The 17,623-nt window shown below is 49.7% G+C and overlaps 1 protein-coding gene across 1 annotated transcript in view; it reads left to right on the top strand.

The window, feature by feature from the left end:
• Positions 1-17,623, top strand: part of LOC131903476 (SH3 and multiple ankyrin repeat domains protein 2-like) — a 398,315-nt gene that overhangs the window by 19,951 nt on the left and 360,741 nt on the right. Inside the window, exons 2-4 of the mRNA XM_059254102.1 lie at positions 5,616-5,819; positions 7,860-7,931; positions 10,744-10,852. Of these exons, the coding sequence (XP_059110085.1) occupies positions 5,616-5,819; positions 7,860-7,931; positions 10,744-10,852 (385 nt within the window). The remainder of the gene's footprint in view (positions 1-5,615; positions 5,820-7,859; positions 7,932-10,743; positions 10,853-17,623) is intronic.

The following is a 17,623-nucleotide window of genomic DNA, read 5'->3' as shown; positions in this document are numbered from 1 at the left end:
TGTCAGCTCTCCATGGGAGGGTCTTGGTTGCTGGGCAGATTTGACATGGGGTGAGATTAAACCCCCTCTGCTCCCTAGGTGTGTGTCTTTGGGGCACTTGCCTAGGTATCTGTGGCTCAGCTTCCTTGTTTAGAAAACGAGAATAACATTATTAATACAGTAATTATAATATCCACTTATGGCTGTGGTGAATGTGGATAGAGATATTACAGTTCTAATGTGTTAGGATCCTGGATGTTAACAGATACTGTTATGATTGTTATTACCATCACCATCATTACCATCAAGATCATAACTGTCGTCACCATCATCATCACGGTCATTGCCAATTCTTAGTTATTTTTCTACTGCTGTGAAGAAACACCACAATCAAGGCAACTTATAAAAGAGAGTGTTTGATTCGGCTTATAGTTTGAGAGGGTTAGAGGCCGTGAGGCAGAGTGAAGGACAACTGAGAGCTCACATCTTGATCTATAACCATGGGTGTGGCGATCTGAATAAGAAATGGCCCCCATAGACTCACATATTTGTGAATGCTTAGGGAGTGGCATTGGGAGGTGTGGCCTTGTTGGAGGAGGTGTGGCCTTGTTGGAGGAGATGTGGCCTTGTTGGAGAAAGTGTGTCACTGGGTATGGGCTTTGGGGTTTCAAATGCCCAAGTCAGGCCCAGGGTTTCTCTTTCTTCCTGCTGCCTGCCAATGCAGATGTAGAACTCTCGGCTACCTTTCCAGCACCATGTCTGCTTACATGCCACCATGCTTCCTTCCATGACATAATGGACTAAACCCCTGAACTGTAAGCCAGCCCCCATGAAATATTTTCCTTTATAAGAGTTGATGTGGTCATGGTGGGTGTCTCATCACAGTAATAGAAACCCTGACTAAGACAATGAGGCAGAGCAAGAGCAAGAGAGAGCACAAGAGAGCATGAGAGAGAGAGAGAGAGAGAGAAAGAGAGAGAGAGAGAGAGAGAGAGAGAGAGCGCGAGCACAAGAGCACACCGGGAATGGCAAGAGTCTTTTCAAACCCCAAAGCTCATCTCCTTCAATAAGTGTCATGGCGCGGGTGTTGGAGTTTACCCGGGCCGTTGCATGAAGACTCAGAGGTACCTTAAGAATGAATCTAGCCTTTCTCAGCTGCAGGGGGATCCAGCCCCTAAGGACTTCACCCAGGGCATTTTTATTTTTCTCCATATTTACACTTTAGCCAGTTGATTTCCATATGTTCAACACAACCTGAAAGAATCTTCCAAAAACACAATGCCAAGTGCAAATTTCTGGATTCATCAGGTACCACAGTTTTTCGAATTTCCCAACCAAGTTTTGCGTAGGCTTTGTGTCCTTGGGAGACTCTGGGACAAGATTCAAGAGAAACAAAGGGTATCTACCAAACAGAAGTTGGGTTAGGGCTAGGTGCTGCTCTCTGGAGCCAGGCCAGGTGTAACCCAGCAGGCATGTTGCCACAAATAAGTCCACACCTCCTGATCCTTCCCAAACAGTTCTACCACTGGGAACTAAGCATTCAGACACTCAAGCCTGCAGGGGCCATTCTCATTCAAACCACTGCAGCTGTCATCATCAATCACCACATGCCACCATCACCATCGCCACCACCATCACCACCACCGCTGCCGCCACCTGTTAAGCCTCTCCAGAAACACTCCAATCGATAGGCCCAGATGTGTGTCTCCTAGGTGATTCAAATCCAGTCAAGTTGACAATCAAGATTAAAGGTCAGCAGCAGGTGATTTACATGTTTGTTACTTCATGAGGCTGTTGTAGCTGACCCCAGGTTAGGCTGCCAAGCTAACAGGTGTGCTGTTTCATACCTCTGAGTTCAGGATGCCAGCAGGGAGTCCCCAGGATGCCCCAAGGAAGCCTCTGTCCCACTGTTCTGGGGCTTGGCTGGAGACCTTCAGCTTTTTTGTCCAGTAGGAACATCACCCTGGTAATCTTCCTGCATAAGCATCCATCCTATGCGTCTTCTGTGACATCCACACTTGCCATATCTACAATGTCACGGCATTGGGTCAGGCACACCCTCCTCCAGTGCAGCCTCATCTTAATTGACCACACCTGCAAAAACCCCATTTCTAAATAGATCACTGTCTTCTTGGGGGCCATATCCCTTGACAGGTATGTTGCTAATGGCCACATGTGTTTCTGGCTGCCATGTGGTTGGAGTGAGGGCCCAGGCTTTGATTGTGGAATCAAAACGGTGGCAGCTTCGTAGGTCTTGCCCAGCTGGTGGGTGGCAGACCCAGGCCTTGCTGACCTCTGAACTCCTGCTCTTTCCAGAAGGGTCTCCATGTGACAGACAGTTCTAGTGCTTTCCAAAGCTGCCGCTTTGTTTCTCAGGGGTGGTTCTTGCACTGGGGAGGCACACACTGGGCCTTGCTGCTCTGCCCACCAAATGGCAGTGAGTGCCAGCCTTTGTGTAACCTACAATGGCAGACAAATCCTCTGGGAGGTGGCAGACAGCCCTGGGCCCCACAAGGCACTTGCCAGTTGGCAGTTTCTTGTCGGCCGTGGGGAGGGTTGGTGAAGTGCTCTGTAATGTGGGTGTGAGGGAACCTGAGTTGGGATGTCCCATCTGTGTACTGTAACCTGAATCCTGCAATGATTCCTGACCTGGGAGTGGTGGGCTACCTACCAGCAGCCCCAGGAGGCCATATCGCTTATCACATTTTTGTTGTGTCCAGATCACAGAGGGTTCTCACCTAGCCCCAGTGGATGGAGGGGGCGGGGCCCATGTGGCTCTTCACTGGAAGGAACAACTGGTCCCACCAGGTCTTGTAACCCAGGAAGGTCAGAGGGTCACCCTGAACTCAGCCAGTGACATCTGAGAAGGGCCAACGGGAGCATTCATTCATGTGTAGGGTGTCGGCTTCCCTGACTGGGGTTGTAGCTGCTAGAGCAGTGTTCAGAGTTGACAGAAGCTGAGCCGTTCTGCAACTGTGAGAACCTACTGGTGTTCGGTGACTGGACCCTGACGGCAGCAGGGCCTTCTGTACCGTGAAGCAGGCACACACTCAGTCCCCCTGCTAAGCACTGAATCCCCCTGCTAAGGGCTAAATACAGCCTCTTTCAGTCAGCCCACAGCTCTGCAGCTCTTCCTAGCTGGCTTTACAGTAGGCAACCACACCCCTGCCCCCCTGCTATGGCTGAACAGTAGAAACCAATTTTAATCCAACACACATGAGAAGTCTTGGTTGGACATGGACCTGGTCTGGCCTTGTCTTTCCTTAGCTTCCAAGGAGTGCCACAGAAGACCACTGGGAACTCAACCAAGCTGTCACTATTCCGGTTCTCAGAGGGGGAGATGCATCTTTTGGAGTGTGGGTGGTGGATTTGGAGGCCCTGTTGGTGCTGCTTAACTGTTTAAGAAATTACCTCTTGCAGTAATTGGTCTGACACCCCCCACCCCAATCAAATATTGCCACCCCTCACTCTTCAAGTGGTACATGTAGGTTGGGGTTTTTTTTTCCATTTTCATGTATGTGTATGCGGTGTGCATGTATGTGTGCCCGTTTGCATATGTGTGAGCATGTGAGTGCCCAAGGTTGATGTCTAGAATCATCCTTGATTGCTGTTTCACCTTATTTAGTGAGGCGGGATCTAAGGGTCTATCAGTCAAACTCAGAGCTCACCCATATGGCTAGTGTCAGTAGCCAGCTTGCTCTGGCAGATGCACTGTCTCTGACGACTGAGGCTGGAATTACAGGTGTATGCCACACCTGCCTGGCATTTATATGAGTTCTAGGGATTTGAACTCCAGTCCTTACACTTTAACCACACAGCCATGTAGCTAGAGTTTTCCTGCCTGGCCCACAGTCAGGACAAATCTCTTTCACCTGCTAGTCCCACAGCTTCTCAGACCCGACCAAGTAAACACAGAGACTTATATTGGTTACAAACTGTATGGCCGTGGCAGGCTTCTTGCTAACTGTTCTTATAGCTTAAATTAATCCATTTCCATTAATCTATACCTTGCCACATGGCTTGTGGCTTACCGGCATCTTCACATGCTGTTTGTCATTGCGGCGGCTGGCAGTGTCTCTCTGACTCAGCCTTCCACTTCCCAGCTTTATTCTCCTCCTTGTCCCGCCTATACTTTCTGCCTGGCCACTGGCCAATCAGTGATTTATTTATTGACCAATCAGCAACACACTTGACATACAGACCATCCCACAGCACTTCTCCTTTTCTTTTTTTTTCCAAAAAAGAAGGTTTTAACCTTAACAAAGTAAAATTACATATAATTTGGGAATTTGGGCGTAGCTTTTCTTACTACTTCCTGCTGGAGGGGGGTGCTGTATCTTATGGGGACACAAAGAAAATTTTAGGATTATGGAATAGTCCATGAGGCTGTATTGTCTGAGCCAGTTGCCTTCAAACCATTCTGGATGTTGGATCATCTGGGCCATGGTGTCATTGGAGACCTTTCAGGGGGTCTTGGCTGGTCAAACCTGATGTATCTCAATCTGTCACATGCTGCTTGTCCTGGTGGCAGCTGGCAGTGACTCCTTCTGCCTTCCTGTTCTTTCTTTTCTCCTCTCTGTTAGTCCCGCCTATACTTCCTGCCTAGCCACTGGCCAATCAGTGTTTTATTTATTGACCAATCAGAGCAACACATTTGCCATACAGAACATCCCACAGCACAGCCATCTCACCAGCTGTATAGTGCATACAGTTCTGATTTTCTGTTCGGACACTGTTGGTGATATAAAGGCTCTTGTCCCTCAGGCCTCCCATTGTGAACTCCTGAGACAAGATGTCCTCTGTGTCCACTGCCAGGGAGCAAGCCATTGCACCAGGGGTTCCATGTAGGTGGATGGAGAGTCATGCACAAAGCTTATTGTATCTTCATCGGGATGGACTATGACTTTTGCACAGATGTACAGTGTATCTGTTAGGTGTTATAAACAAATGGTATGACCCTGTGTCCTATGGGCCACATGTGTCTCAGGAGAGCTGTGAATGCCTGAAACAAAAGTGAGGGTGTTTTTTTGTTTTTGTTTTTGTTTTTGTTTTTGTTTTTTTTCTTGCTAACTCAATTGCAGTTCTCAAGCATGAACTTTGTAGATGACAATGTTGTGTTCCAGGACAAAATGCATTTGGGAGGATGTGTGGAAGTTAAAAAACGTCATCATGAGGAACCTGAGTGTCCATAGATCTGGAGATTCAGAGGGGGTTCTGTGACCCCCAGGATATCTTAGGGACAGCTGTACTTAGCTGAGACTCTCAGTGCATGTTCCTCCCACCACAGTGCTCTTGTGTGTACTGGTGTGCATGTATGTGCATATGGTAATCTTGATGTCAGTCCTAGCTGGTCAGGGAGTCCTGGGGGTCATCTTTACCTTCCCAGTGCTGGGGTTCTGTGTGGGTTCTGGGGTTCAGGCTCAGGTCCCACACTTTGATGCAGACACTTCATTGACTCCCAGCCTGGTTGATTTGTTTTGTTTCCCCAGCCTCTCTATCTGAGGGGCAAAGGTAAACGTTACTTTGGGGCAGAGGGGACAGGAACAGAAGGAGCAGGACTCCTTTGATCCTGTGCCCAGGTTGGTGGCTCTGATGACCTTTGGCATCCCTGACCCATGTCTCCGTCCTCTCCACAGAAGTGCATTCGATTTAACCCGGACGCCACCGTGTGGGTGGCCAAGCAGCGGATCCTGTGCACCCTGAACCAAGGCCTGAAGGACGTACTCAACTATGGGCTCTTCCAGCCAGCCAGCAACGGGCGGGACGGCAAGTTCCTGGACGAGGAGCGGTTGCTGCGGGAATACCCACAGCCCACGGGTCCGGGTGTGCCTTCCCTGGAGGTAACTAGCCTGTGAGGCTGTGTGAGGGCTGGTGCTATGCAGCCTGGGTGCAACTTAACCAGGCTCCTGTTTGTTTTAGATTAGAAAATTACCCGCCCTATAGTTAAAGTCTGGCTCCTTTGGACCTTCCCTGTTAGGCATGTGTGTGATAGATACCTGATGGCCTTTCTTGGTGGCTTTGGGTATGTGGACCAGCAAGGTGATTAGCTACAGACAAAGGTGAGAGCTGAAATTATGGCGGCACCTGGATGTGGACAGGAGCAGGATGCAGAGCTGCAGCCTTGCAGTCCAGCAGCAGGCATGGCCGTCCTCCAGCCTGGCACTGCTCCCTCCGGTCCCGTCCTGAAGCTGCACAGGCTCAGCTTGGGAGGCACAAGCTCTCCAGCAGCCCCGGCAACCCAGTTCTTCAGGACTGACTTGTTTTGACACCTGAAAATCAAGAAAGTTCCCATCTGAGCCATGGGTGCACCTTGCCTTCTGTGGACTGATCATCTTATGTGGGGCAGAAGGAGAGCAGGACACAGCTGCCTCCTGGGGATAGCACAGGGGTTGGTGTGGAGAGATGGCTCAGTGGTGCTCTTCTAGAGGACCCAGGTTCAGATTCCAGCATCCAAACACACAAACACACACACACACACACACACACACACACACACACACACACACACACATACACACACACACACACATTGCTTGGTGGTTTAGAGCACTTGCTGCTCCTGCAGAGGACCCAGGTTCAAGTCCCAGCACTCCCTGGGTAGCTCACAACCATCTTTAACTCCACTTCCAGGGCATCTAATGCTTGAGGTACACAGATACACATGCAATCAAAACACCCATAGACACAAAATAATAAAATCAAATTAACAACAGTTTAGATTTTCTTACTTTTATGTGCATGAGTGTTTTACCTGCATGTATGTATATTCATCAAATATGTGAAGAACCCACAGAAGCCAGAAGCCACCATCAGATTCCCAGCAACTGGAATTACAGACGGTTGTGAGCCACCACGTGGGGTCTAGGAACCTAACCCAGGTCCTCCGGAAGAGCAGCCGGTTCCCCTAACCACTGAGACATCTTTCCAGCTTCCTAAGTAACATTTTTTTAAATCTAAAAACAGGAAAATAATACAAGTCAGACTTCGGTTTGGGAACCAGCTTATGCCTCCACCGGTGTGTTCAGGCACCTGTACCCACCCTTTAAATGAGCTCCTTATGGTGTGACAGTCCTGGAGGAGGCCAGGAGGGGGGCACAGTGACCCAGAGTTCAGGAAGGTCATTCCACTCTGGGGCCCTGCGGTGGTGGTGTCCCTATGAGACAGATAAGGAAACTGAGGCTGAGATGGGGAAAAGAACCAGTTCAGAGTCACTTAGCCGATAGAGGACCTCGTGTTTCCTCTCAAAATCTCAGTCATGGCCTGCCCTCAGCGGTCTTCCTGAACCTTCTCAGTGTCTCTTTAACAGTTAGCTACACAAAGGTTCTGGGTGTCTGGGGGGAGAGCGGGTATGATAAAGCTGACCGCTAGGACACCGCTGACCTGGGAGCGTTGTCACCAATTCCAAGTCCACTTCTCCGCTCTGCAATGAAATTTCCGATCCCAAGCAGGCAGCACTGTCCTGAGGGGCAGCGGAAGCCCCTGAGTCCTGAGCAGAGGGGTGCATGGGATTTCCCATGCAGTTCTGACAGAGATGAGTGACAAGGAAGAAAAATGTATCCGAGATGTACCACAGACGAGCTAAGGGCAGATCCATTCCCACAGACTGTCATTCAGCAGGATGAGGGTACATTAGTGGTGTGTCCGGCCACCTCACCCTCTGTACCAGCTGGGGACTAGCTTCTTAGCTGAGAGCTTGCCCCGTGTCCTGATGGCTGCCGGGTGATGGCACTCTAGTGTGTAGGGGGGTGGTGTGCTCTGTAGCACAGACACCTGTGTCTTGGTTAAGACTGGGGTGCCTTGTCCTTGGCCAGGTCACTTTTCCTCTGAGCACCCTTGTCTAACATTTAGTCCCCTGCAATCTTTTCCTGTTTCCATGGCAGTTTCGCTATAAGAAGCGTGTGTACAAGCAGACCAACCTGGATGAGAAGCAGCTGGCCAGGCTCCACACAAAGGTATGGGGGGGTAATTACTTCCTCTACCCCACCAGGTCACCTCTGATCCTACTGTGTTGTCTTTGGAGGGCTCATTCCCTTGGGAGTGGCCCCTGGATACCCGTGGGATGAGGCCAGGCTGGGGTATACAGGTGGGTGGGGCTGCCTCTCTATGCACATTGCTGGAGACCTAGCCAGACAGCAAGCAGTCAGCAAGATGGCTCAGGAAAGCTGGTAGAGGTTGAACAGGGGGTTGCCACCCCCTGGTGCCCTAGAGAGGTTGAAAGGCGGCAGTAGTGATACAATGGGATGTGGTGAGGTGGGGAAGGAATGCCTACTGAGCGCTGTCTCTGGTTTCTGTTGCTGCCAAATCAGAACAAACCTTACAAAGGCAGGAAGTGTTGGCAGCGATGGGGGGAAAGGTTTGTGCTAGCTAGAGGACTCTGTGCCCATTGAAGTCACAATGAGTCCCTATGCCATACACTCCAGGCATGGTAGTGAGGCCATGTGAGCATTCCTGGAACCAGAGGCAGTGATCCTGGGGCATGTGGGTGGAGCCTGGAGAACATGGTGGGCATACTGCTTCCCCTTAGATAGCCCTGAGAGGCCTGGTGCTGGCCTGCCACGCTCTCCTGCTGTGGAGAGTGCACACAGGCTTTCACAACCCACAGGTTACTTGTTTCTCGAGGGATGCAGGGTTTTCACGATGGGTTTCATTCTCTTGTCTTCAGTTAATTTTTAAAAATTGAGTTGGTTCTTTAGCAGTTGCATACTGTATAATGCATACTGTATAAATGCATCCTGATTGCTCTGTAATCCTTTGTTATCTCCCTCTCATCCCTGTCAGCCCCCATACTCCCTACCAATCTTCTGCATGACCAATGGGTTGAATCTACCTACTGGAGCCTGGTGGGGTCACCAATGTGTTCACAACTGAAGCCAGTGACTCCCCCATTTCCTTGAATGTATTAGCAAATAGTTCATCAATGAAGGGTAGGCCAGAGCCCCTCTTCCATCCATGCCTGACTATGGATGGACCCAGTGCAGGCATCCACAGCTGTGAGTTCAAGACTGCAGTGTCTGTGTCTTCCCAGGATGGCATCATGCTGGCCCTGTATCTTCCAACTTTTACATTCTTGCCTCCCTTTCTTCCACAATGCTCCCAGAGCCTTAGAGGGCATAGTGCCAACGTCTCATTTCTGGCTGAGCAGTGAGCAGTTCCTTATTCTCAGCATCTGGGCAGCCCTGAGGCTCTGCAATCACTAGGAAGAGAGGGTTCTCTGATTAAGGCTGAGAGAAGCATGATTTGCGCAGTGATTCTCAACCTTCCTAATGCTGCGACCCTTTAATACAGTTTCCCATGTTGTAGTGACCCCCAATCATAAAATTATTTTCGTTGCTACTTCATAACTACTACTTTTGCTACTGTTATGAATCATAATGTATAATCTTTGTTTTCCGATGGCCTTTGGCAACCTCTGCGAAAGGGTTGTTGGACCCTAAGGGGTTGTGACCTCAGGTTGAGAAATTCTGGTGTATGGACCTAAACAGATATTTAGCAGGCAACTTGATGCTATGCCAATTTAGTAAAACAACAGTATGTCCTCCCTAGGGCCTGTGACTTCTCCTACCAAGTGTTTTTGATGTAGCTTACAGCACCAGGCTTGGATTCCTACCGTGGTGGGGGCCTCAAAGCCAACCAGGGCGTGGTTGGTTATTCCCATAACTGTTATGCTACTATGGTGCTATTACCCAGAAGATTGACATCATGATTCATAGGATTTACAGCTAGGCAAGACCGTTGGCACCTTATCTCCCCCTAGATAAGGCTATTTCATAATCTTCCATAATTATGAAAGCTGGCCGCCTAGGAGGAAGTGTCCAGCGCAGGTCCAGCATGATTTCTCTGTAGCATGTAACAAGCTGTGCCATCTCTTCAGCCCTAGGGTCTCATCGTCTAGTTCTGATGAACAACCAAGACAAATGGCCACAGCCTGTGTTGTTTTAGGGGTCTCTATGGCCTCTCAACCAACATTGTTTTCATTTTTGTGCCTATATTATCCATTGGTGGCTGGCAGATGCCCATCGCTTGGTTTCCTGCCCTAAGGTATATCCACACTGTTCTTGACCTCTCAGCCATGTTCTGGCCAAGTATGGTCCAGGCTCTTTGTATGTATTTTCTGCCTTGAACCTGGAATCCACATGGATATGATTGACCCCAGCGTCTGAGGATTTCTCTAGTTACTTTTATTGTTGCTGTTGTTGTTATTTATTGTGTAGATACAAACACTTGTGAATTTAAAGAAAAATGTCAATGAGTGAATAGCCGCCATTTAAATGACCCTCCAGGTTTGGGACATTTGTTCTAATTCCAGACCGTAAGATGTTCAGATGGGAATCCAGCCCATGGCAGGTGCCTGGAAGGCCCAGGCACATTATCAGATGAAAAATCACAGGTGCTCCTGTCCTGTGTTGTGGAAACTGTGAATTAGGATGAGGGTGGGTCCCAAGAGAGATGCCAGGCTCTTCCTGATCTGTGGCCAGGCTGCCTGCCGAGGCACCCTTTCCATCCTTCTAGCATGAGCTCATGTAGTCCACTCTGGCTTTGAAATCACTATGTAGCTAAAGATGACTTTGAACCTCTGATCCTCCTGCCTCCACCTTCTGAGTGCTGGGACTAAAGGTGTGCACCAGCATACCCAGTTTATGCAGTACTGGGCTGAAGCCCAGGGCCTCATCATGCCAAGCAAACTCTCTACCCACTGAGTCTCATCCCCTGCCCCTGTAAATCAGTTTTTCATAGTCGTTTCTGTTTTGTTCTTTTCCTCTCCAGACCACTCTGAAGAAGTTTATGGACCACACTCAGCATCGCTCAGTGGAGAAGCTGGTCAAGCTGCTGGACAGAGGCCTGGATCCCAATTTCCATGACCTGGAGACTGGAGGTGGGTGGCCATGAGGGAGGCCTTCATTATACTCTGGTGAGGCATACATCTATTCCCGAGTTCAGGTTACCGTGAATCATTCATCTCTTACTCTGTCCTGGGTCTCATCTGGGTTTTGAAGTGGCTCCTCACTCATGTACCTTCTGGTACCTCCTTGCTGTCTGAGCCTCTAGCTCAGTGCATGCACACAGTAGGTGCTCTGTGCATAAGTGTTAGGGAAGGGAGAGAGCGAACGGATGCCGTACATGTATGGGGCTGTTGCCTGCTGACCCGGGGGCCTCCAGCAGAGCCCTCAAGCTGGAGGTACTAACCAACCAGCATTGCAGCATGTGTGGGGCTTTGCCTGGGTACAGGCTTCCTCACAGACAGGCAGGTGCGCACACATGTCTTGTGCTCCCTGCCAGATGCTGAGTTCCAGAGTTTTCAAATCTCCTTGGGAGACAGCTGCAGTCAGGGGAAAGGTCTCTCAGCTCAGCACTGCCAGTACCTGGTCTGACTCTTCTTTGCTGTGGGGTAGACCTTGGCTTTGTGGGGTGCTGCCGAGCCCCCACTAGAGGCCAGTAGCTTCCCCAGTTAGGACAACCCCAAGTGCCTTCCCATGTTGCTAGTGTCTCCTGGTTGTACAGGGTGGACCTCGGCTGTAGCCCAGGTGAACACTGTGGCCGTGGAGTGATATGGCTGAGGGTGGCAGGCAGAGAGAGGTCAAGGGAATCTCCACAGCAGCTTGGATCTGTTTGGCCTGGCATGTTATCTGGGGATGGGAGATACTTGACCTTAACAGCAGGGTCCTTTTACCTCCCGTCCTTCCCTCTCTCCCTGCCTTTCCTATCAGGACACCCCAAGTCCACTGCTGGCTCCCACATGGCTTCTTGTCACACCTCAAAATTACTATGTGCACAAGATATGGAGGTGTCTTATAAAGTGTGGATCTTGTTTGTCCTTTGGGGCAGCCTGGCTAATCTCTTGAGCTGAGGTGGCCCCCCACTGGGTGCTGATCTAGTTGGCATGGCCCTCTCTTAGCCCTGATGGGGGCTGGGTTGCCTCTTTGCTCCTGAGTTTCTTTGGGTTTATCTGTGAGCAGCATGAAAAGTGGGAAAGGGCTCATTTCTGAGGATGGAGGCGGCATCTAAGATATCAGGAGAGAAACTCATTAGCGGCCCTGGCGAGGGGAACTGAGAGGAGATGCTGACTGGAAGGGCAGGCACCAGCCCACGCTCTCGGAGGGAAGAAAGTGGTGTTTATGTGCATTGTGGTGACAGAGTACCTCCTGTGACCTCAGGGGTCCTGACCTTATACTGTCTGCTACCTGCTTTTCTCAGGGCTATGTGTCAGCCATTCTCAACCTAGGTTTCCTTGCTGATGGGAGCCGTGGCTCCTTTGCCCCCAGCCCCTTCTACATCAGGGTCTCTGGTTCTGGGGTACGAAGGAGCTGCCATCCTGGCCAGACCCTGACTTGACTCCCCAGTTGACACTGGCTATTTTGAAGCAGAGATGTGCGTGTGGTGCCTCCTCTTAGCCCCACCTGGAGCTAGAATAGAGGTAGTAATGATGGGCAAGGAGCTGGTACTTAGGAAAATTCCAAGAAATTCTACCCCCTTAGCACTGAGTATGAGAGACCCGGGAGCGCAGAGCACGGAGCCCACAAGTGATTATTATTCTGCGTTCTCTGAAATGCAGTCGGCCTTGTGCCTGTGGGTCTCATATTCAGTGAAACTCCTCATCCAACCAAGCAGGGATGGACAAAGAAAAACAAAAAGTCTGTCCTGAGTGTGTTCAGACCTTTCTCTCTCCTGTCATTGCCCTCTAAGAAACAGTCTGTGAAACCTACTCACTGCTTAGCTGAATCCATTGGTCTTAGAATGATCTAGAGATGATTACAAGTAAAATATGACATGGCTTTATACAAGGGGCTTGTGGTGCCTCTTTAATCCCAGCCCAGCACTTGGGCAGAGACAGGTGGATCTCTGTGAGTTCAAGGCCAGCCTGGTCTACAGAATGAGTTCCAGGACAGCCAGAGCTGTTATACAGAGGACCCAGTCTGGAGAAAAAAAAAAAAAAACGAGGAGGAGAAGAAGGAATAATAATAAGAAGATCATCATTTTCTATGGGGTTCTCTAGGCATCCCAGGGGCCCTGGACCTTGTCCTCCATGGGCACCAGGAGACAGCTGTGTAACTGTGGCTACAGTCTGGAGGTTAGTTGATTTAAAAAAAAAAAGCAAACCAGGAGAGAAGCCGCTGATATGCTAAATGGGTCCTGGTCAAGGGGAGCTGTTCTAGGGTCACCAGCAAAGGCAGGGCCAGCCAGATGGGGCTGCAGAACACGGCAGACATACAGTGGGGAGCACCATTCTAGAAACCCCTCCCTACCTCACCCACAGAAGGCTTGGGGGTTGGGGCTTGACAGAAATCATTATCTGTAGTGTTGTTGTTGTTGTGTGTGTAGGTGTAAGGTGTATGTGGAGGGCAAAGGGCAACTTTGTATCTCTCTGGAGCTGTCCACACCCCCTTTCTTTGAGACAGGGTTTCTCACTGTCCCTCTGGCCTGGTGCTCCCAAGCGAGGCTAGGCTAGCTGGCTGGTGAGCCTCAAGGGTCCACCTGTCTCTTCCTCCCCTGCACTGGGGAGCCCCCCAGCCCCATGCTTTTGTTCCAGTTGGGTGCTGGCCTCCTCTGGCTCTAACAGACTTTGCTTATCACATTTTGGAAGCTCTTAGCTGGGTTCGGTGACTTCCTGAGTCACTCCCTGAATGCAGACACCTTTGCTCTCTATGAAGAGTCAAATTCAGCTTCCTTCTGAAGGCCAAGACAAGCCACCAGCCTCGGGCCTCAGCTGTGTATCTGAGAGTCACTCTGCACTGGGTGACATGCAAATGAGCTCAGAATCCTAGAGGGGTGACCTGCCACTTAAAACCACACAGTCTGTCAACAATAGCGGACGTCTATAGCTGCTGGAAACATAAATTTCACCAAGTAACACGAAGAGAAAACTGAAGACTTCTTCCCTAGTGAAGGAGTCTTTGGGTCCCTCTTTGCCATGGTGGGCCCTCTGAGATCCGATGGATGATAGCTCCATGCCCTGGAAAGGCAACCACACTGACGGCCTTAGGGGACTTAGTCCATCACTTTCCTTGCACACTGTGGGTTTCTGAGCTTGAAGCGTGCTTAGGTGAGAGAAAGGCAGATGTTTAATGATGTTGGAAACCCACTGTGCCTCCAAAGCCTCCATGAAAGGCTCGGAATAGTGTGATCCCCTGCCATGCTGTGCCTGCAGAGACATCTTGCTCATCTGGACTCACTTTTAGGACCTAGTTACCACCTGCTGGTCCTAGTTAGCTTTTTGTTGCTGTGACAAACACCATGACCAAAAGCAGCTTGGGGAGGAAAGGGTTTATTCCAGCTTACGGTTGTAGTTCATTGTGAAGAGAAGTCAGGGCAGGAACCTAGAGGTAGGAACAGAAGCAGAAGCCATGGAGGAGTGCTGCTTACTGGCTTCCTCCCCATGGGTTGCCCAGCCTGCCTTCTTATAGCATCTAGGACCACCAGCCCAGGGGTGCCATCTCCCATAGTGGTCTGGGCCCTCCCACATTAGTAATTAATCAAGAAAATGTACTACAGGCTTGTCCGCAGGCCAGTCTGATGGAGGCATTTTCTCAATTGAGGTTTCCTCTTCCTAGATGACTAGCTTGTGTCCAATTGACAAAAATCTCAAGCAGCACAGCAAGTGAGAGGTTCCAGGCAGTGATGCTCCAGGGCTGTCAGTGAGGGGTGGGGTGGCCTCTAGCTAAGTTCTTTATCATCCTTGAGAGGCACTGTTTCCACCCACATATGACTGTGGTGGACTCCTGGGGAGCACCATCCAGCTCCCACATGGCCCAATTAGAAGCTTCTGTGGACATTCTGCTTTCCTTTACATGGAGCTCTGTGGCTTGGGGAGTGGAGGGAGCCTGTCTGATGACTTATGGTCGGTATCTGGCTGTCACACAATGAATCACACCAGGTGATCGATACCCCAGGAGTTGCCGTGTCTGGAGGGAGTGGGGTTCTGAGACCTCGTAAACATGAGTCTGCAGACAGCGAGAGGTGTGCAAATGAAGGCAGCCCTCCGCTGGTTCATAAATAGCCCCCTCCAGTAAGTCGGGTACGTCTGGTTAGTCCTTGGAGTTCTAATAAGAGGCCTGTTGTTAGGCGAGAGCTCAGATACGGTACCCAGTTATTTTGCAATTTTTCTTCTTTATGCGCCTGCTTCCAAGGGAGCGTGGGAAGCTCACAAAGTGCACACGCTGGAAGATAAGGTCCATGAAATGTGGAAGGAGGACCAGGGAAGGCAGCCTGGGAAGGAAAGGAGCTGGGATTGGGTCTAGGGTCCGTAGAGAACCATAGGCTCACAGAAAAATCACACTGGGCAGTGGGGTGTAGCTCAGAGGCAGAGCCTACCTGTCTGAGGTCTTGGGTTCCAGCTCCACTGCTGCCTAAACAACAAGCAGATAAGCCAGGTGTGGTGGCACATACCTCAATCCCAATACTCAGGAGGTGGAGGCAAGAGGATCAAGAGTTCAAGGCCATCCTCAGCTACTTAGCGAGTTGGAGGCTAGCCTGAGATACATGAGACCATATCTCAAAATAACCAATGAAACACTCTAGCCCTGAGTGGATCATCCCCACATGCCCCTTCACCAGCCTCCCTCTCACTAACAGCCGGCACTAGTGTGATGTGTTCGCTACAGCCGAGGCCCAGGGTTTACACTAGGGCTACTCTTGGACACTACCCATTTTGTGGGGTTTGCCAAGTATGAAGTTCCTATACCCACCACCAAGAATTACCTGGGATCCCATCACTATGTAAACACCCCCTGTGCTTGGCCGTCATCTCCCTCCAGCCACGGCCACCTGCGTCCCTGTCCTCATCTCTCCTTTTCTAGAACGTCAGCGTGGGAACCGGGCAGTGTGTTCTGTCAGACTGGCTTCATTCACTCAGCAGCCTGTGCCCTCATTTCCTCTGTATCTCTTTATTTATTTAATTGTGTGTTGGGGGGAGTGTGTGTGCCGTGCACGCACTTATGTGGAGGTCAGAGGACAACTCTGTGGAGTCATTGCTCACCTTTCACTTTTATGTGGGTTCGGAAATTAAACTCAGATTGTCAGGTTTTCTCTGCAAGAACTTTACCTGCTGAGCCATTTCACTGGCCCAGCTCATATGGCCCAGAATAATATGCTTCCTGTTGAGTAGTTTTTTATTAAATATATTCACTTAGGATGGAGAGAAGATTCTATGTAATCTTTAACAATTATGAGCATGTTTTCCTTTCCTCTTTTTATTTTATCCTTTTGTATTTTTTGAGACAAAGTCTTAATAGTTCAGGCTGACCTTAGTCTCAAAGCAGTCCTCCTGCCTCAGCCTCTCAGAGTACTGAGAAACAGGTGTGTGCTACCATACCTAGCTTGGACATATATTTAAAACTTACTTGTGGAAACTCCTAGAGCACTGGTGAGGCTGGGTAGAATGTGCCTTTTTTTGAATAATGACAATTATTTTATTTCATGTGTATGGGTGTTTTGCCTGCATACCACCTGTGTGCAGTATCAGTGGAGACTAAAAGAGGTCATCAGATCTAAAACTGGAGTTATAGTCAGTTGAGAGCCTTCGTGTGTGTCCTAGGGTTCCTATTGCTGTGACGAAACACCATGAACAAAAAATAAACCTTGGGGAGGAAAAGGTTTCCTCAGCTTACACTTCCATATCACTGTTCATCCTCAAAGGAAGTCAGGACAGGAACTCAAGCAGGGCAGGAACCTGGAGGCAGGAGCTGATGCAGAGGCCATGGAGAGTGCTGCTTACTGGCTTGCTCCTCATGGCTTGTTCAGCCTGCTTCCTAATAGAGCCCAGGACCACCACCCCAGGGACAGCACCACCCACAATGGACGGGGCCCTCACCCATCAATCACTGATTAAGAACATGCCCTATTAGCTTGCCTATAGCCTGATCTTATGGAGTGATTTTCTTGATTGAGGTTCCCTCTTCTCAAATGATTTTAGCTATCCATCACAATGTAGTTGCTGGGAATTGAACCCAGGTCCTCTAGAAGAGCAGTCAGTGCTCTCAGCTGCTGAGTCATCTCTAGCCCCCTGTGCACTGTTTTGTAAGACTATGCTGATCTGGCCTTCGATGCCCTGTGTGGTTGCACCCTGTCTCACCTGTGCCAGTGAGGGAGCAGTATTTTGTGTTTGGCCTTTCTGAGGGCCTGCAACATCCTCTTGAATTGTGAGTGCATTTTCTGGGGACCTGTGGCACAGCACATCTTTCATGTGTCATTCACCATCCGTCATTTCTCTTTGTTGAGGTTTCTCTTCAGGTATCTCATGCACTCTGGGGTTAATTAATTGAGTTTACAAGTTCTCTGTTCGTACTGGATAGCCGCAGCTCAGACATGTATGTTTGTTTTTGGAAATATTTTCTCTAAGTCTGTGAGTAACAGCAATTTTACAGAGCAATTAAGTCCCTCACCCTAATAAGAGCCTTGAGGGTTTTTTTTAACTTTAAAATTTTTATTTATGTGTATGTGTGTTAGTATGTGCATAGGGGAGGGGTGCCCATAGAGGCCAGGAGAGTGTATCGGATCCCCTGGAGCGGAGTTACAGGCAGTGGTGAGCTATCTGATGTGGGTGTAGGAACCAAATTCAGGACTTCTGCAAGAGCAGCCAGTGCTCTTAATTGCTGAGCCGTCTCTCTGGCCTAAGGTGTTTGTTGTTCATTTTTAAATAAACCTTTCTTAG

This window comes from Peromyscus eremicus, chromosome 1, assembly GCF_949786415.1.
Source record: "Peromyscus eremicus chromosome 1, PerEre_H2_v1, whole genome shotgun sequence".
In the NCBI taxonomy this organism is placed as follows: domain Eukaryota; kingdom Metazoa; phylum Chordata; class Mammalia; order Rodentia; family Cricetidae; genus Peromyscus; species Peromyscus eremicus.
Note: the sequence above shows the minus strand (reverse complement) of the source record. Positions and strands in the feature narration are given on the sequence as shown.